Source organism: Ptychodera flava, unplaced genomic scaffold (assembly GCF_041260155.1).
Source record: "Ptychodera flava strain L36383 unplaced genomic scaffold, AS_Pfla_20210202 Scaffold_87__1_contigs__length_454918_pilon, whole genome shotgun sequence".
NCBI classification, from domain to species: domain Eukaryota; kingdom Metazoa; phylum Hemichordata; class Enteropneusta; family Ptychoderidae; genus Ptychodera; species Ptychodera flava.
This window is the reverse complement of record NW_027248409.1, coordinates 109,182-135,206: the sequence shown is the minus strand read 5'-3', so window position 1 is coordinate 135,206 and position 26,025 is coordinate 109,182. Positions and strand designations below refer to the sequence as shown.

At 37.1% G+C, this 26,025-nt stretch overlaps 1 protein-coding gene across 2 annotated transcripts; it reads left to right on the top strand.

Annotated features, from left to right (window-relative positions):
• The first annotated feature begins 2,508 nt into the window (after window positions 1–2,508).
• Window positions 2,509–23,813, top strand: LOC139129056 (spectrin alpha chain, non-erythrocytic 1-like). Of its 2 annotated transcripts, XM_070694730.1 has the most exons (8): window positions 2,509–3,097; window positions 3,888–4,061; window positions 6,024–6,147; window positions 6,442–6,593; window positions 17,039–17,097; window positions 17,403–17,514; window positions 19,051–19,125; window positions 22,568–23,813. In XM_070694730.1, the coding sequence occupies exons 2-4, from the start codon at window positions 3,988–3,990 to the stop codon at window positions 6,541–6,543; spliced, it is 300 nt and encodes a 99-aa protein (XP_070550831.1). In that variant the 5' UTR covers window positions 2,509–3,097; window positions 3,888–3,987; the 3' UTR covers window positions 6,544–6,593; window positions 17,039–17,097; window positions 17,403–17,514; window positions 19,051–19,125; window positions 22,568–23,813. The 2 variants fall into 2 exon arrangements, with proteins under 2 accessions (XP_070550831.1, XP_070550830.1); XM_070694729.1 differs by lacking the exons at window positions 17,039–17,097; window positions 17,403–17,514; window positions 19,051–19,125; window positions 22,568–23,813 and adding exons at window positions 8,313–8,582; window positions 9,472–11,181 and having other exon boundaries at window positions 6,442–7,999.
• The last annotated feature ends 2,212 nt before the right edge of the window (window positions 23,814–26,025 follow it).

Sequence of the window (26,025 nt, the reverse complement as noted above, 5' to 3'; positions counted from 1 at the left end):
TTTTATCATTTGTACATTTCACAACTTTGATTTTCATTGAGTGAGGACAGATGATGTTTACTGACATTGATATTGATACTTGTACTAAAATTAACACTTAAGTTAGAAAAAGTTACAAAGTAAATTGTAAATTAGCAAACATCGTCGATATCAGAATATTTCGTGAAGTTTGCAACAGTGCAACGCTTGCGCACTGTGCCGGGAAGAATTTACTACATGTCTGCATATATTTATCAAAGATATGGATCGTGGTTAGTTAACCTGGTCCGTTAAGATACAAGGAAAATAATGAAACGCTGTGTAGCTGATAGTTTACCGAGTAAGTCACGGTACTATTCTAGGAATTACCCGGTACGATGTGACCCGACACTTTCCGCCAAAAGAAAGACCACGTGTCAGTGATTCAAAATGTGAAATACAGAAAAGGTAAAATTGACTTTTCAACCCGAGCTACGTTAAATGTCTTCCTCTTTTCAAATACAATCTGTGAATCCTTGAATTAAATAACCAAACTTTCTACAGACTTGTTAGTGCGTCGCAAATACAAGCAGTAATTTAAAGTGATAATACCGTACAGAGTTTGAGTTTGTTGTAAGCTTAGTGAGTTGGTAATGTCCCAATGTAATTCTAGCTGATAAGAATTTTATAAACCATGTGAAAGTAAGTGTACAAGACCGCTCAATGCCATATCCGTATAAAAAACACATTTTTGTACGACTGGCCTATGTGGTTTTACCTTCGTCAAATAACCTTTTCACCACAGTATCACATGCTTTTGGTGATGTTGTTTTCCTTTCCCTTTACCGCCACGTCATTGACATTGAAATTAATATATGCAAAACACACCAGCTGAGTCACAATTGACTATTTCCCGGTTGCACGGCGCTTTCAACAAAAAACGTACAAATTTTACTTTTTTTGGATTCAGCTTTGAACCAATCCGGTCACTGTTGCCGCCGAGTGTTTTATCAAGGTATACCCAGAACCGGAACAGCTTCAAAACGTTAATTACAGTCTACTTCAAGTTGCGTGTCAAAACCCAAAAACCAAATAAAAAAAATAATTGCAAGTTAAAGTAAAAACAATTCTATTTGAGGATATCAGTTGCAACACTAAATTGCCAAAGCTTAAACGGAGCTTGATTCTTTTACGGCTTGGGTAAACGGAAGCTACCCTGTCACAGTCGGCATAATCAGTTATGGCTTGTTTATGTGTTTATAGAAGACTCGGCGTGTGCGCGGAACTTTTAAAAAGAATCAGCATAAATCTCACACTTATAATCGTCATTTACTCGGTCATAGGTTTTTAAAAGGACATAGAAGTGACAAATAGAGAGATCTATTTCGAACAAAAAGGTTGGAAATTGAATTCGTTTTCTGTGCTTGAATAAGCTTTCCAAGCCTGAAACTAGCTTATGCTTCAACGATAAAACTGAGTCTAAGGTCCACTTCACTAATTAGTCTACCCCGTCGGGATCGGGCTTAGGGACCTTGGTATAAGTGGTCAATTAGAAAGTTTCATTTGCCCTAGGTGTTATGGGACATATACGGGAAAGTGTTGTAGTAGTTTTAATTTCCATGACGTCATTCAAAAACTGTCATTTGTTAATCTGACGAGATATATCAAGTAGAAAGGATAATACACCTGCAAATTGAGTCAATTTTTATGAATCTTGATTGGAAACTGAAAAAAACACTAATATTAAATGTAAATTAGAATGAAAAGAAAATGAAAAGAGAATGAAAAGATGGAAATTGAGAATGAAAAGTTTGAAATAATTCTATTTTTTAAATATGAATTTCGGTAGTGCAGGGCGAGGTTTAGTTTATAGCCGGGACTTGCTTTGGGCTGCCACGTGTCAGCTAACTATTGGTTTCGGCGCTACATGCTACGGTCACACATGAAAAGTTTCGCAAGAGGGGGCAAAGAAGTATAAATTGACAATTTCCCCCGACAGCGTTTAGGAAAACAACGTCATACACAAAGATAGCAAGACATGAAAAACTGAAACAGACGCGATAACGTTTGACAAAAGTTTGAAAGAAAAAACTGCGCTCAAGGCATCTCATAGAAAAGTGCGTATAAGGGGCGGACGCACGGTCTTACGGACGGACGGACGGACACACGATCAAATCTATAATTCCCCTCTGGACTTTGTTCGTAGGAATTAATAAAAGCAAGCTTAATTGTCCAACCGAGCGTTTGTTTGTAACTGCTTATCCCGGCAATTTCTAATATGAACACATGTGAGGGAGTCTCTATACTGCAGTATTTTAAGTGTAAGAAAACGTTTTAAAGTCATTCCGAAATCATTGTATTCGGAATAAAAAACAAGCTTTGTAGCATTCGACGACCCGGCCCTATCACCCAACGCTTAAATCAGCGTTTCTAAATAAATTGAATACATTTCACACAGCCTGATCACGATTTTCTTGATTTCCGGTTGCCACCGGCCGATCTGATAAACGAAACGTAAATACAGAGAATTTATAGAGGGCGTACGTCGGAATACGGAAGTGGAAACGTGACCTTTCCAGATTTTCGTCCATGTGACACGACAGTGGAGCGTACTGCCTTTGGTATTTGCATCGGCGATCGTGTGCACGGAAGCGACCTCGACGAAATGCGACGCAACGGGCGTGACTACCACCCTACCCTCCTTCATTCTGGAATTGCAGATTTTGTTCTGGAAACCATGGATTATCCAAATCAGCGACTGCACTGTTTCGCAACCGTGCGTCACACCATGGTTGAGATCATCTTCAAACTGACAGTCGATTGACATCGTCAGTGCGGACATTTACGGATTATGAGAGAGAACTTGAAATTTAGGGTTCCAGTGTGAAAAACGAAGACAGCGATAGATCTCCAGAATTACTACCGAAGAACTAGTGATAAAACGGAAGGTTCGGAAGGAAAGCTGAGTCGGGCGTGAAAGTAGTGCAAATCCGTAGTGCTTCAGTACTTACAAAATGTCATTGCTCAGGCAGGTGAATACCACAATTGGTTTTCCTAGAGTCTTACCCCTGTAAATCTTGTCCCGTTCGAAGATATGCGTTGAGGATTTCTATGCGGAGCCAGCAATTAAATCGTTCAGGTAACTAAAAACGATTTCTATACTAAAGGGCTCCTGGTAAAATACAGTCGTTTGTGGTGCAATACACGGCGATGGCCGCTGGGAAACGTAAATGCATAGTACAGTATCCATCGCCGTGTATTGACCCACAATTCTTATACAGAAGCTTTACATTATAACTACAACATCAGTTTCATATTACAGCTAACAGAGGGTGCGAGTTTAATCTTTAGAAGTTTTCTGTTATGTAAATGATATCAGTTTTAATGTTGCTGGATATATGATACAAAGTGAATGTGTACAGAGTTTCATGAAACCTTGCATTAACTGTCAAATTTAGCTGTGATATCGCAGCGGTACTTGTGGCGTGTATCGAACGCGATCGGGTCATTGAGGTCATCGCCACAGTCATCGCGGTGACCTCAATGACCCGATCGCGTTCGATACACGCCACAAGTACCGCTGCGATATCACAGCGAATGTCTAAATTATGCTACACTGGTGATTTCAAAGGAAAGTTGAGAACTGCGAATCGATTTCATGAATGAAGAAATGATTGTAGTAATCAGTCTGAACATAGTCATTGCAGCACTATGTAAGAGTTAATCTTGAACCTCATCATCACAGAAATTTAGAAAATAGGAAGGTTAAGGAAGGCAATGAGCTGAGTCCAATTATCATCATATGTGAACATCAGACCTTATAGCTGTGTCACCAGGAGGATTTGCAGTCAGCGTATTGCTTGGTGTCAACTTTGGCCTTGGAAAGCAGTTTTTAATGTGTAATGTTTTATCATTTGTACATTTCACAGTCTTACTGATCTAAGCGCTGCAAGGAAAGCCAGGCTAGAGGAGTCCATGAATTTTTTGTCAGTTCCTAGGGAACAGCAAGGAAGAGAAAGCTGTTGACTGATGGAAAAACAGAGAATTGGAAAATCCATGATGATGGGGAAAAAGAAGTGTTGTCTATGCAACAAAAACATCAGGTAGGAATTGCCAATAATCCTGTACTATCCCCCTCCCCTAATTAGATCAGTATCACATGGTAATGTCTCATTGTTTTTTTCTGTGATGGGATAGACTACTTGTCATGGATGTAGGGGTGGAAAATGATTGGATTTCAAAGCTGCTTTGTCTACAGCTTGCTTTAACAGTGCGGGTCATTTCCAAAATTGGTAATGCTATACCATAATATTTTCTTCCTATCATTAGCCAATCAGCGGCAAGCGTGCCATCAGTAAAAAGTGTATTTCCTGGCAACCTCCACATGCGTCCATGGTTACGTATGCCATAGTGTGTCGAACTCTACCTTGCTATGAACTCCTCCGCTGCACCATTCACATAGCTTTTTCGTGTATTATCGTAGATCTTTGTCAAAATTTTGTCAGTTGTGGAAAAGGGGTTATGCCGAATCACTTGACATTGCACATTTTATGGAAATATTGATGTCGTTGTGAAAAAAAATAATTGCGCCAAGTTCTGTCATTATCTCGAACAGTTGTGTGTAAACACACATTTTCAAAATCGCGTACCGTTTTTAGTTTTCATTCAACAATCACAACTTAGGTATCATAAAGCTCTGATATCTCTCTTACTTCTTGCAAAATGCCATACGCGTACCTACACAAATAACCTTGAAAACAGTATTTCTAATCGAGATGACGAACATCTACAAAATGATTCTCAGTACTTGAGAGAAATTGGTAAAATGTAAGTAGAAACGAATCATAAATATCTTGACTATTTTCCCACTTATCGGACTCATTGGTAGCCATGATCTTCTGCTGAACTCATGGATCAAGTCGACAGTCAAAATTTGTTGAACTTCATAAGACAGAAGCTTAATAAGCGGCCAGAATCTGCCGACCACTCTTGGCAGGTGATCTATTGTGACCCTGTTACGACCTCTACTCATTAATTGCCTTATCTGGTCAATGATTGGTTTATAGTCAAAATACATTATCATAATAAGTCGCCAATTTTGGAAATGACCCGGACTGTTTAAGGTATTATGCGCCTCTAAAATAAAAGACAAACTTTTGTTCAAACTTTCCTCATTGCCTCTATCAACCATTCCCTTTCAAAATAAAGAATAAAAAATGGGGGTCACCGTGCAAGTTTTGGTACTTGGGAAACAAATTACCTAAGATTTATAGATTTTTTTAAATTCAAAATTGCTGCCATCCCTGTCTTAACTGTATGGTAAAAAAAATAAAATTTTCGATTTTCGAGAAACTAAGCCGGTAAAGAATGTTCTTTCACAAAGAGCGTTATAATTAACCCCCACACTGGTAGATCAGATTCGAATTGATAAGGTTTGAAAGCCCGGATATCTGTCCCCGAGGTGCGATCTACCTTAAGCTGTCCGTAATTTCTCAGTAACCTGCCTTCAGGACATCAACCAAAGCAAAATTGCATTTCATTTTTGACCAGTCGTGCTTATCAGTGACCTGCCTCCAGGACATCAACCAAAACAAAATTGCATTCAATTTCTTGACAAGCTGTGCCAGTCCTGTCAAGGCAGATAATATGGGATTTATCGTCCCTACTAGTATTAATACAGATTTTAGCTGAGGTTATCAGGAAATAAAACACATGCTGAAGATGATTTCATCCACACAATGATCCAGAAGTGACATGGACACTTTCTTGCCCTGTTAGAAGTATAGCTATTCTTATGTTGTGGAGTGAAGTGCATTGTATATAAGTTCTGATATGAAAGTGACTGTTTAAACAGTTGAAATAATTAAGTCTCTTTGTTCCACTAAAATTCTCACCTGCTAACAAAACACAGTTTACTGCTGTATAAGGTAAATTGAGTGGTGGATGTCAGCACTTTAGCTGGCCTGAAATAATGTCTCGTGAAATTCTGCTTTAGATTTCTCTGGATTGCCACTGCTGTATTATTTCCCAATTGACTGATTTTTTTCTGGAAAATATTCCAACAGCATTGAGAGCAGAACAAATGAAGTTGTCAGCAGAAGACAGAAAGTGAAAGATAAAAACAATGAGAGACATGTCATGTTGGATAAATCTCTTGTCTATCAAGTCTTGGGTTGGAGTGTGGAAGAGGTAGGATTTTATGATTCAATCACCAACGTTGAAATCAGCTGTTCACATTTTGATCCATTGTGATGTCCAAGAGCACTACAGCCATTATGATAGTATTGCTGAGGAAAGCTTTACAAAAATACTGTAAAAATTGCTACTCTAACCATAAATGTGTACTGTGGAGTACAGCTTTAGTGTCTATCACTGTTCTTTTCACAAGGCTACTATGAACTTTACACTATTAACACTGACATCATGTGATTTTGAGTTTGCCTCTGTGTTGACGTAAAACACATATTTCCTGATTGTCAATAGTTCCTGACATGGTTGGAAGAAAAGCAACACTTGGCAGAGGATGAGTCATACAAAGATCTAAGTAATCTGGCAGAGGTGATTACAGAGACACTAAACCTCTAAAGCAGAAGTGGCTGCCAACAAGGACCGTGTGGACAAGTTGACTCAGGTCAGTCTTGCCTGATAAATAGAGGTCATTTTTGATCAATCTTTTCATCAGTGTATCCTAAGGGGAGGTGAAAAAAATGCGTCAAATTGAAGAAAACATGACATGCTTTGCATCATCGCATGCATGAAAAGGATATAAAAGTCAGTAGCTGTAAGTAAAGCGCCCTCTATGGTCGTATGTCTTTCTCTATTCCTGATACTGTCGCATATGTTAGTGAGAAGACAAGGAAAACAACCATGGCTGCCTCCTTGCCCATCGATTGATTGGCAAGATGAGTTAACCATCGGCACGTAGTATCACCGCGGAGACTTACAGAAATGACATATTCAGATATTTGTCCACCAAAAAAATTCAGGGAAACGTGTTATGTGTGTAAATTATGAATCTGCTGAGCATTTCTAGTCATTGGCAGGCTTTTCACAGCTGCGTCACTGACGTGATAGATTACTTGTAATTTCATTGCATCACGCAGGTTTACTCTGCGTCATGACGCATCAAAGAGGCTTAGCGGGCACAATGCTGGCCACATTTAATATAATTTAATAAGGTCATAGCCAGGCCATGTATCAAACAGCGCTCAAAATGATTGTTAGAGAAGTGTTTGAGGTCATTTCCCTCACAATGTCACTGTGTCAACAGAGGTTAACTGTTTTCAAGTTGTTTATGCATGTACACACACAAGGTCATGTCAGGTCACAAAGTTCACACGAGGTCACCACAGTCATATAAGGTAGTACCCTTTAATCTCTGTGATGTCTCTTATTCACAGGATGGACAGAAACTCTTAGATGATAATCACTATGCATCGGAGGATGTGCAGAATTGTCATGATGAAAGCAGATTAACTTTACTCTATGGCTCAGTATGAAAGCAGATTAACTATACTATATAGCTTAAGGTGGGTTTACACGTGCATTTTTTTAGTTCTGAGGGAATCTGATTAGTCGCTCTGTAAATATTCCTTATCAGCGATCTAAGCGATCTCACGTTTACACGTAATACCAAGGTATAAATTTAGTTCGGGTAAAGCGCCCTCAGCGATATCTGGGCTAGAGAACAATAGCTTGCTTGCAGTATGGCGGACCCACACATCGTGCAGCTGCTGTCCACGCTCTTTTTGTGTTCTCTCAACCAATCGAGACGCCTTCGGCGAAGAAATTTACTTGGAGAGAGTTTTGATGGCCTCGCTCCGTCTCCGTCTGATGTCAGTATCTATTTCATGTTACGATCACTGAATCGCCGTCGAAGAAGACGACCAAGTTTACGTTTCCTGTTCTTGTGTCTGAGCTATTTTAACGCCTGCACTTCACCTGTGTATCGATCTATATGGACGAGAGAACGGGGGAATACTTGGTGGGAGAGGATTGTATTGGGGACTTGGAGTGACAGAGAATGGCTTGAAAACTTCAGGTATGTATTCGCCGAGAATTCTTTTTGCATATACATTGTGTAGCCTTTTCAACAATGGAGACGAGTGCTTTGTCGTGGCGTTATTTGCATGTAAACAAAGCAGCATGACTTCCTGTGTGCAGATGGATGTTGTGTATTGCGATGAATACTCTACTCTGTGCAATATATTTAATAAATATTTTGACATATGGCATCTTCAGACATCAGAAATATACTTGTCCAAAAGATTGATTTATGTTACAAATAAATTCAATAAAATAAATAAGTGAAAATTGATAAATGTTAATATTTGTCTTTGTTTATATCTTTCAAGAATGAGGAGAGACACCTTCATGTATATCTGTAATCTTCTCCGCAGAAGAATATTTAGAATGGATACTGAAATGCGAAATGCAGTATCAGTAGAAGTGCGTGTAGCAGTGACACTGTGGAGGCTGTGCACTTGCTGCGAGTACAGAACTTTAGGCCATTTGTTTGGCATAGCCCGGTCACAGTGTGCTGCATATTTCGAGAAACATGTACAGCAATTAACAAGGAGTTCTTCAAAGAGGTGATCACCTTTCCAAGAGGAGCTGATCTTGAGGTAAGTACAATGCCAATCTTGGTGTTGTTTTGTCTCATAAGGGTAGAATTGATGAACATACAAAATAGTATTCTGCAAATTTTAAATATTCTGACTCTTGGTTGCCACTATTCAAGTCATGAATCTTGGTTATCTAAGGTCATGCATCAAAAGACAAAAATAATGTTAAAAAAATAAGAAATTTTTGCTGTAGAATAATGTACATGTATGTTTACACCATTGTTCCCAGGCCCATTTCATTTTTGTTACCTATCAACAACAGGTACTGTGGTACAGCCTACTTTTTGTTTCCAATATACCCAAGTAAAAAGGGGTTGTTAGGAAGAAAATATAGGAATTGAACATTTCAATGTTGTAGCAAAGTTGGAGGGTTAATAGAGATAAATGAAACGCATGCGACAAACAGGTGAACACTGTTCATTTACCGATGCTACAATTTAGTAGATGTTAAGTGAGCCTCCCTAGTAACATTAATAATGATGATTATAATGATGCAGACTTGTGGCTTTCCCGTGAGAGGAAACTGTGACACTGGCACCATTATTTTTATTATTTTTTATTATTTTATTATTTTTATTGACTTTATTGAATCTTAACCTTGGTCAGGCATTTTGGCATGAAAGTATATGATATATGTTGGGGGCAATGGCCTGTAAGCACATTGGGATATTCCTTAATACAATTTGTTGCCTGGCTAAATTATAGTTGGTAGACCATTGCAAAATTTTACAACATAGTGTCCTTAACATTGTAATCTGTTCACAGATTGAATTTAGTAATATTGAACATTTATAATACATGCACATTGTGTCACTTTTAGGGTGTGTTCTTTGTTTATGTGTACTATGAAGCATATCTACTAAACTAGATCTTTCAATCTTAATTACAGAGAGTGATAGATGGTTTTGAAAACCGATGGGGTTTCCCTCAAGTTGTAGGTGCCATTGATGGTTCCCACATACCAATACTTGCACCAGAGAAATATGCCAAGGATTATTTCAACAGAAAAGGGTATCATTCAATTCTTCTGCAAGCTGTAGCTGATGACAGGTATTGTTTCATAGATGTGTCAGTCGGATGGCCAGGTAGCATGCATGACGCCCGCGTGTTCTTCAATTCGAAGATTGCAAACAAGCTTGCTGCCAATCACCTATTACCAGACACTACACGTCAGATAGAAGGGGCGGATATTCCATTAATGTTGCTAGCTGACCCTGCATACCCGCTTCAAAGAAACATTATAAAACCATACTCGGACAGTGGTAGACTCACTCGTGAAGAACTCAATTTCAACAGATGTTTGAGCCGTGCACGCATGGTTATCGAAAATGCCTTTGGACGGCTTAAGGGTAGATGGCGTTGCCTCACCAAGCGAAATGACTGTCAGTTAGATATTCTCTCATCAATTGTTACTGCATGTTGTATTCTCCATAATATCTGTGAAAGTCAGGGCAATGCATTCAATGAACAGTGGCTGAATGGTATAATGGAGGATTTTCCACATGTCCAAAATGAAGGCCAAAATGAAAATGATGCTATCACTGTGAGACAGGCACTGACTGCTCATTTTAATACAAATTGAGGGTAATTTGTGTTGCACTGGAATACCTGTACTGACATTTCTGTCACAAATTCTTATTTCTAGTCACATTTCTGGCTTCATAAAACATCTTCACTGACTGTTTTTGTCTAGGAAAGAGAGAGTATGCATATTGTTAATTCCTGCAATGACAACATTAGATGCTAACAAGTTTTATAAAATTGAGTATACTGGAAGGTTTAAACTTTCATCAAATTAACGTTTTAATCTCTTAAATTTTTTATGTAATAATGGTAATTCTGAATAAGAATCTTTACAGTAAAAAGTTTTACTTTTGTGTTGTTTTAAGATGAAAATGTGAAAATTTAGAAAACCAAGCATACATTATCACCCAACTTTTTTCTTTAACATTTGATTATTCTCATTGCCAGAATTCAAAACTCCCTGATAACTTTCAAGTCTCCTGGTATTCCATGTGCTGTTCTCTGGCCTGATCTTGTCTACAAGTATGTTTCACTGTCATGAGTGTCACATGACCCGAGCTCTTCTTCAGCTACTTCATTATCAGAGATATCTCTGTCACTGCCAGTAAACATTGACACTGCCTGTAGGCAGTATCAGGGCAGTAGCTATACTATCTTTGTACTTTGACAAAATTTTTGTCCAGATTATACAACTGCATTCTTGCTCTACTTTGTACAGCATATTGAACTGTCCAGTATTCAGCTTGCTATCACAATCTGAGTATGTACCCAGCATGTGTATAATCGACAGCAAAAAAACTGTATTAAATATACTGCATAGAAATGTTGACAAAATCATAAACAGTTGCAGCTTCTGCCAAGATACTAGTCTTACTTGTTTGTTTGTTTGTTTTGACAAAATTTCAGTTTTAGATTTTTTCGAGATCAAAGTAATGAAATGTGACAAAATGGTTTTAAATTTTAATTGTTAATAAAAGTGCAACAGTTGAATGACTTTAAAATATTATCCATTGCTCATTGAGTTCCCCACCAAACCTTTGGATTGTGAAAAACTGGAACCAAAGAGTTTTCAGGTGCCCCCCCCCCCCGCCCCCTGTAGGCCGAGCAACTTTCAATTCCCCTCCCGCTCTACTACCCCCAAAATCTTCCAAATCCCCCCCTGAACTCCTCCAGTCCCACCTTTTTTTGGTGAACGCTGCGTAAATGATACGTGCTTGCTGTAAACTTCTTTGTTGAAAAATGATAGTGGTATTTTGGAAATTGATTCTTGAATCTGTGTTAAATAAACATTGACCATATACTTGTGTACATTCAATTTGCCAACTAACAAATTCAGACTGGTGGATTTAAGAATTTTGAGAAATTGCCTTAAATCAGCCCTATGTCTTAAATCTTTACATGTTTTGTGAATAATTTCTTGTCTCACTAGGGACTTTGATGAGTCGCTTGCACATCATATTGTAAGAGAGGGCACACTGGTGGCTTCAGTACATGATGGACCATCTGAAAAGGCAGACAATGATAGGGAAAAGCATAATTTGGTATTGGGTAGTAGACACACTATTAATTGTACACACAACAAATAACACCCAAGACATACATGCCTTGAATATTAATTTTATTAAGAAATTCTCAACGCTTTGGAGAACTTAATTACATTAAAATACTGAAAACCTCAAATGCGTCACTTGAAAAATTTGATAATTAAATAAAAAAGGCTCATTACGCAAGGCTCATTACACATACATTTTGCACTGTTCGAATTTCCACAAAGATAAAAAAACTGCTTTATTAAATAAAAATAAGTTTTGCAATACGCAATAAGATTGCACAGTGTCATGAATCTGACTCACTGTTGGAAAGTAAAATTAGAAATTTTGTAAGGAAGACATGGAAATAATGCATGAAAATGTGTTGGAATATGTATCATTATGTATCACTTGAACATTTGAAAAGTAAATAAAAGTGTTTTAAAATTGAGTCATTTTAAAACGAATAAATGAGACACAATTCGTAAGAATTACCAAAGGCTCATTACACATACATTTTGCACTGTTCGAATTTCAACAAAGATAAAAAAATGCTTTATTAAATAAAAAATAAGTTTTGCAATACGCAATAAAATTGCACAGTGTCATGAATCTGACTCACTGTTGGACAATAAAATTAGAAATTTTCTAAGGAAGACATGGTACTTATTGCATGAAAATGTGTTGGAAAATGTAGTACATCATTTAGTGATAACAAGGACCAAGTGCTATATTATGAAGCTGATGTCACATTGTCAAATCTGAGAGCTAAGGAGAGTTTCCAGCAGCCTGCACTGCATCGGTTAGTAGACCCTGAGGAAAAACGGCTGCACCAAATGGACCTGGTGTGCCTGGTAGGTGAGCACCTGATGGAGCTGGTGTGCCTGGTAGATGCACACGTGATGGAGCTGGTGTGCCTGGTAGGTGAGCAACTGATGGACCTGGTGTGCCTGGTAGATGCACACCTGATGGACCTGGTGTGCCTGGTAGATGAACACCTGATGGACCTGGTGCACCTGGTAGGTGAGCAACTGATGGACCTGGAGTGCCTGGTAGATGCACATCTGCTGGACCTGGCGTGCCTGGTAGATGAGCACTGAAACTGCTGGTCTGGACGTGTGTGGCCTGTGGGGTTGATGGTTGTACGTAATGAGTCTGTGGTGGCAGGGGTTGTTGATAGAATGGTGGTTGGCGAGCAGGGAGACCGTCGCTGGCAGCATTTTGAGTGATTAGATTGACAAGTGTATTAAGTATCTGGTTGTCAAATCTGCGCTGTTCCTGGTCTTGTATCAGTCGTCTTTCTTCCATTTCCTGTCTCCTTGTTTCTAACTTTATCTGTTTCTGCTCAAATGCTGTTTGCCTTTCTGCAAGTGACTTTAGTTGCTCATCCATTTTCATTTGCCTCTGCACCTCCATTTCTTCAAGTTTCCTATCTCTCTTTTCTTCAAAAGCAAAATATTTTTCCATTGCTGCATGTAAGCCCTTCTCTGCCTTGCCCTCCTTTTCAGCCTTCTTCTTGTTCCTGTCTAACAAATAAGATGCGAAAAACAGAGGTAAGATTCTGTTCCTGGAGACTCAATATGGACACAGCTGTATACTGCAATATACCTATAAATATATGTTTTTATCGCAGACTTTCAAAATTGACTAACCATTTTTACTATGCATTAGCCTGACACCAGGACAACCATGTTTTAAAATACATAAAAGAGCATCATATTTCAAACAATGCATGTCCATGAAAATGAAATTTGTTACATAGGAATGTAAATCCAGACAAAATTGAAATGTCAACAGTAATAATGGTAAGCGTACATATGAAAGCTATGTTGATAAGCAGAGTCATTTCCAAATGTTTATCGAGTTGACCAAGAAAAGGAAGTTTTAGTACAATATGCAAAGCAAGATCATTAACATTTCATCAAAAGTTACATCTACTGCCCTTTTTATTATAAAGAAAAGAATGTGTTTGTGGGAACTTTTGTCATGATTTAATAATTTAATAATTGCTTTTATATTAGTATTTTCACTCACCTCTCCTCTGTGCTACAGAAGGATTAGTCACATCATTACTTCTGGATTTTCTTTTTGGAGCTGGACCTGCATACACACGGTCGCCGTCTATCCCACCACCTGATGATAAAGAATAACATTTAACATTTAATTTATCATTTAGTGAAAAGGCTAAAATTAACAAAATTTATTTACATAAAATAAAAAAATTAAAATTTTCCGATGAAAAGAATTATTAAACTAAAAAACGTCTTACCACTGCTCATGCTGGCAGTCTCTGATGAGCTGCTTCCACCATTATTGTTAGGTTCTACACAAACATGTGCTCTTTTCTTAAGTGGCACCCTTGGTGTTGAGTCTGTTTAACAAGAAGGAAAATGGGAGGAAAACAAAAGCATGTTAATCCACACAGCAACAACTGCTATCTTACAGCACAGCATGATGTCCTTTAAATCAATCGCCTTCAAGTGAAAACCGTTCATATAGTACAAAGGTTTGTATATGCATTACACAGCACTACTTATAAAAAGTTCTGTATTTCTTAGAGCGATGCAATCATAATATATATACGATTATTACCTGTCAGCACAGGACTTCTTTCATTGGTTTCCTCGTTACTACCTTCTGTCGATTCTTCTGGAGGACTCTCATCATTGTCCCTGTACACATCTGAAAAATTAATTGATAAAACAATAATGAGATGAAGACAAAAATAAAAAATCAATATCCACTGTAACAAAAAAGAACAACAAAAGCAACCATCAACAATAATTACTGAATCGTGTATTATTATTATTATTCTCCTTGGTATTATATCTGTGGTGGTGCTAATGACAATGATCCTGTCTCTTTGGACAAATCACTAGAGCTTGGGCATTTACGGAGGCTTTAGAAAAATCAACGTGCGGCGACTACAGCACTCTCAGCTACCTGATAAACTACCACATGCCAAAAACTCCGGTTGAAAACACACGTGGGTTGAAAACAATAGCCATTCACAGCTGTTGGTGTTGCACCTCCAGCATCGATTAGCTAGCTGATCACTTATCACGTCACCTGACGTCATCATGAATTTTTCCCTGTTTTTTGCTACTGCCAACTGGCATTGGTTTATAGACGTTTCGGGCTCCCCATTTCCGGCTCAAGTCGTTCCGGCACACCGCCACCCAATATTTTTGGCACCTCTCTAGGCTATCTGAGGAATAGCTGTGGGTCCATAGCTGTGGTGGTGGGGTTAAAATCGTAAAAAGTCAAAACCAGCAGGAATCCCGTCCGAAAACACCAAAGCTATGGACCCACAGCTACCCGGGAACTAGTGCTGAAGCGGAATGTTACATACATGTATTTCAAAGCACTAAAAGTAAAAGTCTAGCGTCAACTTTAACGTACGTGTTGTAATCCATGTGAGAACATGGTAGGAAACCGTAAGAAAAAAGTCCTCATATCATTTTCAAAAGGCGTGACAAGTTTATTGCTGGCAATAACCGCCGCTATTGCGAAAGTTTGAAAGCGGGCCGAAACGGTACGGCAGAGACACATAAATTGTACATATGTATTGGTCGGAACGCTGATGTCATTTTATGAATATGACGGTCAGTCAATTACCAATTTGTTTGTTTTTTTCCAAATCGAAACGGGGATGCCTAAACGTCCTGGGTTGACGAACCGAAACTTTGGGCCGAAAATTGAGAGGCCGAAACGACCAGTTACCCTGACATTTACATCGCGACGTCAAGCTCTTGTGTACACAATTGAAATTTTCATACATTTGTCTTTACGAGGTACTTCTGTCGGTACTATCCACTGGTATTGAACTTGGAAGTTGCCGATTTGATCGTTTTGCTCGCAAAAGTTATTTGAATTGTGAAGTGTTGACAGGCTCGGAAATAAGAGATTGCAACGACTTTTTTAGTTCCGAAGAGATCAACTTACCAGCAGTTTCCTCTCCAACTGTTTGTGAATTACTTGTAACTTGGCAATCCAGCTCATCTTCACTTGAACTTTCGATGCTTTCTCTGACGAAAGCATTCTCGGGGTTCACAGCTGGTCTGTCGCCAAGAAGCTCTGCCAACTCATCGTAAAATGGCATCGTTTTTCTTGCTCTGCCACTACGACGGTTGTTGTCGGACACGGACTTAAACTGGGCTCGCAAACGTTTTATTTTGTTGTGGCATTGTTCAGCTGTCCTCTCGAGTCCCTTCTCCCTGGCCTTGGCAGCGACGACTTCATATACTTGCCGATCCCTCGACGTGCCGTCCATCATACGGATGACGTTTTCGTCTCTCCAAATTGAAATCAGAAGCAGCACAGCTCTTCCTGTGACCAATTATTGCCGCGATCGCGAGAGCATCTTGCTTGAACAGCGTCCATCGTGGTAATGACCGCAAGCCCGAAGACAGGATATAGTTCGGCGTTTAGTTCGGTGTTCTGGTCACACGTGTAAATAGGCCATTGTTTAGTACGGAGCACCGAACCTGAACCAGCCCTCCGACACCGAATTAATTTAGTCCTTTGTTAGTTCGGTGTTGTCTGTTTACACGTCCAACTGACACAGGTTTATATTTATTCCGGTGTCTACTCCGGACTTAACTCCCACGTGTAAACCCCCTTTAGTATGAATTCATATTAACTTTACCCTATGGCTCAGTATAAGCAGATTAACTTTACTCTATGGCTCAGTATGAAAGCAGATTAACTATACTATATAGCTTAGTATGAATTCATATTAACTTTACCCTATGGCTCAGTATAAGCAGATTAACTTTACTCTCTGGCTCAGTGTGAAAGTGCATTAACTTAACGGCTCAGTATGAAAGGAAATTAAATTTACTCTATGGCTCAATTTGAAAATAGATTAACTTAACTGTGTGGCTCAGTATGAAAGCAGATAAACTTTACTCTATGGCGCAGTATGAAACCTGATTAAATTTACTCTATGGCGCAGTATGAAAGTAAATTAACTTTACTCTTTAGCTCAGTATGAAAGCAGATTAACTTTACTCTATGGCTCAGTATGAAAGTAAATTAACTTTACTCTTTAGCTCAGAATGAAAGCAGATTAACTTTATGGCTCAGTATGAAAGCAGATTAACTTTACTCTATGGCTCAGTATGAAAGCAGATTAACTTTACTCTATGGCTCAGTACATGTATGAAAGCAGATTTTGAGTCAGTGTTGGTGAAATGACAGAACATTTACGTATACTATTTAGAACATTTGTATTTGTTTTAAATGAAAAGCAATTTAGCTGGTTTACCATTTACAAGGGTAAAGACCAAAGTTTTTGCATTTTAATCAATTTTTGAAGCAGATTTTTTCTTCATAAGTTTCATGGCATTATCGTCTTATGAACAGATCTTCTGAAACATTATTCTGTGTTCGACTTTTCAGTATGTCAATAATTATGGGAGCAAGGATCAGTTAGATCAAGCAAAGGAAGATTTTTATAGGTTAGTATCTGTGTATTTCTTCATACATTATCCCAGTAGAGATTAATTGTAAAATTTCTGAAAAGGATTATCCTAATTTAATTTGTTTGAAATCCTCATGCATTGACAGTCCTACTGGAGGAATTGCCTTGCATTCTAGAGCCTGGCAGTAAGATGCATTGTCATCACCAGTATTATTTTACTGATAAACACAAGTTCAAAGTCAGTGCATTTTGGCAAATTTTTGGTGAAAATTCAATCAAAATGTCAATTGTCCTTCAATGTGATCATTTTCTCACAGGGAATGGTGTGTCTTTTAAATACAGATATTGGCATTCTCCAATAGCACTCTATCTTCAAGACATTACAGTCTATGCCTGGATAGGAAAATGTTTGAAAATGGGATTTGCTGAAGCTTTTTCCACTGTTCAAAGTAAGGTAAAATGTTTATATTTATTAATGTTCTCTTTAAATTTGAGTAATAGTATTATGATCAAACATTGCAAGGTTACAGAAAGGATTGACTCACTGACCTGTACCAGTATGCTTCAAAGACTGACAGCTTCAAAACAATCCATACCATGAAAGAAAGAAAGGTTAATATCCAATTATCTTTTCACAGTGCCAGTGGCCATTTTACAATACAGGAAAATATACACAGACACACTAATACATAATCTAAATTTGACAATATGACACAGTGGAAGCATTTCTGAAATGGTTTATTTTCATTATTTTTTGTCATCTAAAATTGTTAAATGTACTTTAATAGATTCAAAATTGTACAATGTTGTGGAGATTTTATCAGATGTATACATTTTCTGAGAGTTGTTACTTTATAAAAATGTGGTAAACGAAAATGTTTTTCTAAAACCAGTGTATACAGTGCATACAAAACAAAAATGGAACTCATTTTTAAGCTGATGCATATTAGATAACAGACAAAGTCTGTCTTCCTATGACATGTTTTCAAATCGATCACTTTCTATTCAGAGGTTATGGTTTGATACTCTAAAATTATATTGTGATACCTACACTTATACAAGTACAGCAGGGATGGAGTAGAAATCTCAACAACTGACAATTTATCATCTTTCAGTGAGCATATCAACATGAATGTAGTAGCCGACATGAAAAAAAACATACTCAAATTAATTTGAGATGACAGAAACTTTGACCTTTAATTGAAATCAGTATTGCTGCCATCATTATCTGTCTATTCCTCATTACGTGTGACATGTTCAACTGGCAATTTTTACAAACATTATTTATTCACTGTATCAGCTTCATTGCATATCAGCATTGCTAAGGTAGTTTTGTTTCATTTGGTAAATATATGTGTGAGGATTGACACATGATATATTATGAGTGCATTATCACTTTGTAAAGAATACTATCAGGAACAGTCTTAATATATAAATTGTATTCATGGCACAAACTAGGTGACTGTAACACTGCTAAATATCTGTCAGTACACATGTATATTGGACACATTTCTGTTCATTAAATTGCCAATCAGAATGAATCAATTACAAAATTGGGAAAATAGAAAGGCATTATTTTTGTTTGAGTTAGAAAATAATGGAGATGTGATTTTTGAAATATTGTGATATTTCTGCTGTCCACTGTCACTATTTCAATTGATATCATTATTAAAACCCCAATAAAATGACTTTAGCGCCGTGGTATAAATTCTAATCGGTTGACTGCCCTCTACAAAAACCATGAAGTCATGTATGCCAAATCAAGTTTGATCTGACTGTTACTACTTTGAGTAATGATGTCTGAATCATGCACACTGACATTTCAGTTCATGTGACCTTCAAATGATATTTGACTTCCAGTTCATCTTTGACCTTAAGATGATCTTTGTCCTGTGGGACATTTTTGTCTATATTTTTTACATGGTCAAGTATAATACATCATGCCTCAAACATTCAAGTTTGAAATTTGTGAGAATTGTATTTTTTACAGAAGAGCCACCAATCAGTGGTCCAAATGAATATTGTTAGCTTCTTGAAGCCTCAGAGGGACTAAGAGACATGTCAGGTAAAAAAACATTTTCTCTCTAGCAGCAGTGGTTAGTGCAGAACTGCTGGCAATATCGGAACCTGATATACTGTCTAAATTGAGGGGAACCAACAATGTCTGTTGTAACTATCGTCAAGCGGTAATATCAGTCAATCACAAAGAAATCAGCTCTGTGAAAGTTAAAACATTGTCTTGAAGGAGGTCAGACGTGTAGCCAAAACAATATCATATCCGCACAAATAACACTTGCAAATGATTTGTTCTGAGTGGGATGTGCATGGATGTGTGTTGTTATTTTGACTGCTTGTTACCTCCTTTCAGACAACGTTTCAATTTCCTCAAAGTTGATTTCTCTGTTATATACAGATATTACTACTTGGATGATAATTATACCTGACTGTGTTGACAACTCCTCAATGTAGACAATATATCTAATTTCTGTATTTTCAACAGTTCAAACCACAATGAGATATCCATTTGAATTTGACCATGGTAATAAGCCATTGCATGGTCTCTACACAGCAAAAGACCATGGCCATGGGAAGAGATCTCTGTGCGGTTGCTTAAAGGTATTCGGGCACCTGTTTTTAATAGCCAATCACAGATTTTACGTGGGTGGCCGCTTTTAAAAAAGGCGCCTCCACACGACCAGTCATGGCATACTTAGCAGCGTCGTCTACATGTTCTTTGATGTATCAAATATGTATGACCGACAGCTACAGGTGTTACAGGGTAGTACGCTAAGCCACACCCCTTTATCATGTAAGGAATATGCAAATTTGGAGTGACCATGTAACTTTAAACTTGTCAGTGTGTCTGTCAGGCATAACTAACCATTCAATGAAAATAATTTACTCCCCAAGCTGACAAACCCAGTGTAGAGACTAGCTTCCACCCAAACATGTGTATAAAAAACTTGTAATTGTCCTGCTGTCCTTCACTCCTTGTCAAGTAGTTACAGTCATCCAGATCTATCCTAAATTTTCTGCTTTTGGTATTTTTTGAAACTTCCTGTGTTTTCTTGTAGCTGTTGAAACTACTGAAGACAGCAAAATCTTCAGAAAACTAACTGGCTTTTTCACACATTTATGATAAGAGAATCAAAGTGACTATAACATCCAATTCCATTTCAGCCCTGGGAATTTACTAAATGCGTCTGATAGCGGGATTAACAGGAAAAGTATCATAAACAGAGGATCATTAGGAAATGTGTGTTGGTAAAAGTTGGAATGTAAATGACTTACTTCAGAACTGTTTAAATTGCGCAGTGATCATCAAAAAATGTGAATGTAATTTACAGCACATTGACAAAGCAGCATTGATGAACAAGTACACATGATTCAATTTACAAGTGTTTTCATCATAATAAGTACTAGTAAAAGCAAATTTCATGTGAAAAAAGTGAATTATTTAGTGTCAGTGTTTCATATATAAGACTGTTATTCATGCTTCTCTGACACATTGGATGATGACATATGTTGCTTTGAATTGCATTAAACTCTCAAGGTCAGAATTGTACCCAGAGAAAAAAAAAGATTCACAAAGTCATCCACTTTTGAAAAGATAATCAGAAAGAGAGAATTCTCACAATATTCATGTAATTCTGCTGCATGCTTGTGTCCCAGATATGCATTCCCATTTGTGATTTTAGAAACATCCTATCAAAGGATAGAGTTAAATGACTGCCTCGCTGAGTACTAGCATTGTAGTACTTAGTATGATAGCACCTTTTGGACAAAAGTTCAAATTTACAAACACTAAAACACTTTTATTGCCATCTATCTGGTATTTTTTTTACACAAGCTGCATCTACTTGTTTCTTTTTCATGGTTTTCCAGATATTGGATGAAGGACTTTCAAGTCAGTGTCTACATCCACTTTCATAAGCCGATCACAGGGATGGAGAGAGTGTTAGGTTTACAGGGGAGAGGAAACCCATTGATTTCATCAACTAGAATAGTGTAAAGTTGTATGCTATTGGTGAACTTGACCAACACTGATGAGGAATTGCAACAAGTATCAGAAGAGGTAAAGTCATAATAACATTTCTGTGTTGTAGATAAACAGATAGTGTAAGATGTGTGTCCGTAAAGCAATCAATGGTCACAGCTGATATGAACAGCAAAGGTCACCATGCCTGCATCAGATTGTAATTGTAGTGATTTGTCAAACAGACACATTGATAGACAGATGATAGATAGCTAGCTAGCTAGCTAACTAGATAGATAGATATTTAGATAGATAGATAGATATATAGATAGATAGATAGATAGATAGATAGATAGATAGATAGATAGATAGATATAGAAACATAGAAATTACAGAATTATAGAGAGAAAGATAGATAAATAGATATATTCCAGTACTGTTGGACTCTGATATATAGATCAGTAGAAATATAGATCAAATGCACAGATAGATAGATAGGTTTATTTCAGTACTGCTAGTCATAGATAGATAGATAGATAGATAGATAGATAGATAGATAGATAGATAGATAGATAGATAGATAGATAGATAGATAGATAGATAGATAGATAGATAGATCAATAGCTCGATAGATAGATCAATAGCTCGATAGATAGATCAATAGCTCGATAGATAGATATATAGATTAATTGATTGACTGATTGATAGATTTCAGTACAGCTGGCCCCTTGTCACTAAATACAAGACAGTAACAAAATTTACCATAAAATATTGATGGCTAGTGATTGGCAATATAATTATAGAGTTTATAGATTACAAGCAAAGAGAACTTACAAGTTGTATTGTAATTTACAAGTTGTATTATAAGTAAGTATTATGTCAGTATATAGTTTATGTATCCATGTTTAACACAGGTTGTAATGCCAATATTCCTATCCTGTACACAGGAATTGAAATAGAAAACATTTTAAATAAGCTCTGTACTATTTCAACATTTTTTTCAGATTTTTTTTTGCAATCAGCAGGTTTTTAATTTTGCTGAGAAGACATCTTGACCATTGTAAAATACAGGGAAAAGTTTAATAAGGGAAATCATAAATAAGCATATTGACAGAATGAGCTAAATTCTCTAATTAACACGATTGGAACTAATTTGGGATAATCGGACGGTGAAGTAATTTCTGTGTAATCTGCAAATGAAAGCTCATTTGCTTTACTTATTACGTTACACATATGTTTTTATGATTGATTTACAGTATTTCAACGTTCAGCTATAGTGCACCTAACACTTTTGAGAAATTTGAAAAATATGAAAATCCAATTATTCCCGATTAGTTCAAATCATGTTAATATAGGATGTCAGCTAGAAATCCATCTTTTACAGTATTCCATTATTTGGAATGACAGATACACTCATACAAAACATCACCAAACATTTTGGTAGTGTTAAGAAAGAAAGCAAAAATAAACACTTTTGACTGTTAAACCTTATTATTTCTCACAGTGTCAATTTCTGTGCTGTCTGTTACAGACATGAAGAATAACTATTTGAAGAGGCTGACTGGTCTTATAGAGTGGAAAGTGCTGAGCCATGTTCAAGTATTTGAAAGTACATTTCATCAACTTTTGTAAGTGTTGAGTATCCAGCAGGTGTAACTACATGATACGTACACTACATGTATGTAAATGTCAACGAGGAATTCATCATGACAGAGGAATTACCACGGACAGATAGTGCGTGCTTATCAACAGTGTTCTGGTCAGGTATACTGACATGTACAACTGTTAGGATCAGCAGATGTAAATACATGATACACTGTGTGAATACCACCAATGAATTCAGACAACTCATGACAGAGGGATTACCACAGACAGTTAGTATACTTACCATTGGTCTGGCCAGGCATACTGACATGTCTAGCTGTGAGGATTAGCAGATGTAAATACATGATACACTTTGTAAATGTCACCAATGAATTCAGACAACTCATGACAGAGGGATTGCAACAAGAGTCACGTATGCTGACACATGTAGCTTTGCGGGAAGCAGAGCCACTTAGGAAAGCCTTGTACAATGGATAAATGATCACAGAACAGGTAATAGATCTCAGTGTAAACACAGGTATACCAAGTATTCCGAAGTGTGATGTTACAATGGACAATCAACTCAGTGTGAAAGGGACTATGTGATCAGGTCACCAAACTGACCCTTGACCTGCTGACTATATTCAAGCAATAACATCAATGTCTGTGACAACTTTAAGGCATGAATGAAGGCCTTATTGAACGATTTGCTAATAAAAGCATGTGCTACAAGGAAATGCTGAAAGACTGTATCAACTATATAACTTTAAAATTAACTTTACTTCAATACAGAACTCATCCTTTGAATACTTTTTAAGAGACACGACTTAACTCTGAATGTATTGAAAAATATTTACAGTGATTCCTTAAAACCAACATCTGCAAACATTCCATGAAAGGATAGAAGGATGGAATATTTTTGATCTTGTTTAATTAGCATCCTTTCTTGAAGACAAAAAGTAGATTTTATATCAAATATCAAATGAAAGTGTGAAAACGACAATAGATGTAGTTATTCGTAGTATTGTTGTGAATAACGTTATTGTAAACTTTCTTCAATATTCAAATTGATGATCATTTGGGATAAAAACATTCAAATCAAACATCTGTTTTCGTAATGTTTAATCAAAAAATGCCCACTTAGTCAAACTTTCATGGTATTGAATGTTCTGTGCAATAAACTCATTGAAATGAAACCTTTGCCTCATCTTGATGTTTGAGTGAGTGACAGATTGAAAGCCTCTGTACCTTCTTTTTTACAATTAACATACATTTGCATCATAATTTTTTGTTCAGAAGATTTAGGGGCACTGTCATAGCGATGACAGCAACATGCAAAATTTCAGTTTTAAACCCTCGTTTACCTCTTATAGACCATGAAAATGTTGACATCATAAAAAAACCTATCACAAAATGCTTTCAGATATTTGGAAGGGGATTTGCAAAAATGTTTCACGATTTAGGAACATAACACAATAATTTCTACTCACATTTTAAACATCGAGATAGGAATACATTTTGAAAAAAAATCCATAAAAAAAACCCAAACTTTTGTTGTTCCGATTAAAGTTTTGATCGGTGAAAATTTTATTTGGTATTGCAGAATTTTTTAACTTTTAATTTTGTTTTACAGATAATGAAAGTTTAGCAATGAAGTGTTTCCTCTTTTGCGTTAAAGTCATGAGAAGGTAAATGTCAGATAAAAAACTTACTGCAACGAGTACGTACAAAAAACCGCCTCCATATCTATATAAAATGGCTCTACGCTAGCCAGCTAGCTGTAGTTTCCCCGATCAACCTACACATACTGCAAAACAAAGACATGGAAAGATGCAATCCAGAGCATTTTGTCAAGTTGCTGACTAGGTCAACTCTCTACTCCTTCAGCGTAAAGTGGTGGCACAGCCAACAACACTACACTCCTGACATACAAGCAGGGTTTCTCATCTGCACACGAGAACAATCACCCCAATCCTCATCAGATTTCATCAATGCCTATTGATATCTTGTCTCTTTTCTACATTATACAAACATTGTCAAATAAAACGAGAAACTCGTGCCGAGACTGAGACCCACCAAAATCTTCAACTCCTGACTCGGGCCTGTTCGCTTCTCCCCACGGAGCGAGTATTCGAACTGCAGTGGAAAATGATACAGATTATGCTAATTAAAAATTGTAAGCATGATAGATCTCTGTACAAAGATAGAAATGTAGGCGTTTGTCTTGATTCAGTGATAAATATGAAGAGTATGCTTTGTGGTTTGGAGTGTGTAAATCACCCAGAATGCAATGTAGATCTGATTGCCTGGCCCTACATGTAGGTCTTCAATCTAATTCCTCTCCTACATGGTGCAATATCATTATGAAATTTGAAAATTGTACAACAGTTCATAGTTTTCTTCAGTACCTGTAGTCTATTTTGTGTAATTTTAGTTTTTTAATGCACTATAAAATTTTGATCAGATGTTGGTAAATTGGTTTTGCTTTGATGAAGAGAGCTTTAAGTGATTTTATAACCGGGGAGGGGGTCAGAGGAATTACATTAGAAACGCTGAAATCAACAAAATATAGATATAAAAGCTCACCAAGGACCCTTTACTGTTGTTACATTTACATGGGTGTGGTTCAATGTCACATACATCTTTCTGTGATAATAAGAGGTGAATTCAAAACAGATCAGTTGATGATTCCTCCATAACCCTGGTCTCCATCAACCTCTCCACACAGCATTTGATATACATATGTATTAAATTGTGTGTCACGTTTTAATAAAATCATATTATTTTGTAATCCATATTTTTTTTTTCATTTCTTTCTTTTTTGTAGTATTTCATGGCAGCGTTGCATGCCTCATTACATTCCCATAAATGATTGAGTAGGTCTCCTTCTCCCTCTCCACATTATGAGCAACCACAAACACCCCCATAGTTTTGCGTTTTATGAGTGACCCCCTGATTCCTTGATCCCAAGGCAGTACAAAATGAATACAATGACAGATCCCTTAGTCATGCTCGCCATAGCATAATAAGTTATTTTACGTATATGAACGACCATTTGAAATACAATTGATGAGCGTCTTTCAAAAATATGGTCAAATAAAAATCTATGTGCATTAAGTTTTAATAGGTACAAAATCATGGTTCACTTGTGTTTACCTGGAACACATAAAGCATAACAAAACACACCAAGCATGTGTTTACTTGAAACGCTCTTTTCTGAATATCTGTATTTGTATTTTTTACGAAAACAAAAATTTGTGTTATTTTTGCTTCTACGCCCTGTTTATCATGCTTTCCTGTTTTTGCGCACCGTGTCAACACGTCAACATGTTTCACTCTATCACTTTGTGAAGGGACCGTGCAGCCGTCGATGTGATTTACCTTAATTTTGACCGTGAGGGCGCC

Bases quoted from the DNA above. Each gene is read 5' to 3' on its own strand.
- LOC139129056 (XM_070694730.1), top strand. From the start codon at position 3,988: ATGGAAAAACAGAGAATTGGAAAATCCATGATGATGGGGAAAAAGAAG. The intron at 4,062-6,023 runs GTAGGAATTGCC...ATATTCCAACAG, and splicing joins CTATGCAACAAAAACATCAG to CATTGAGAGCAGAACAAATG. The intron at 6,148-6,441 runs GTAGGATTTTAT...GATTGTCAATAG, and splicing joins TGGGTTGGAGTGTGGAAGAG to TTCCTGACATGGTTGGAAGA.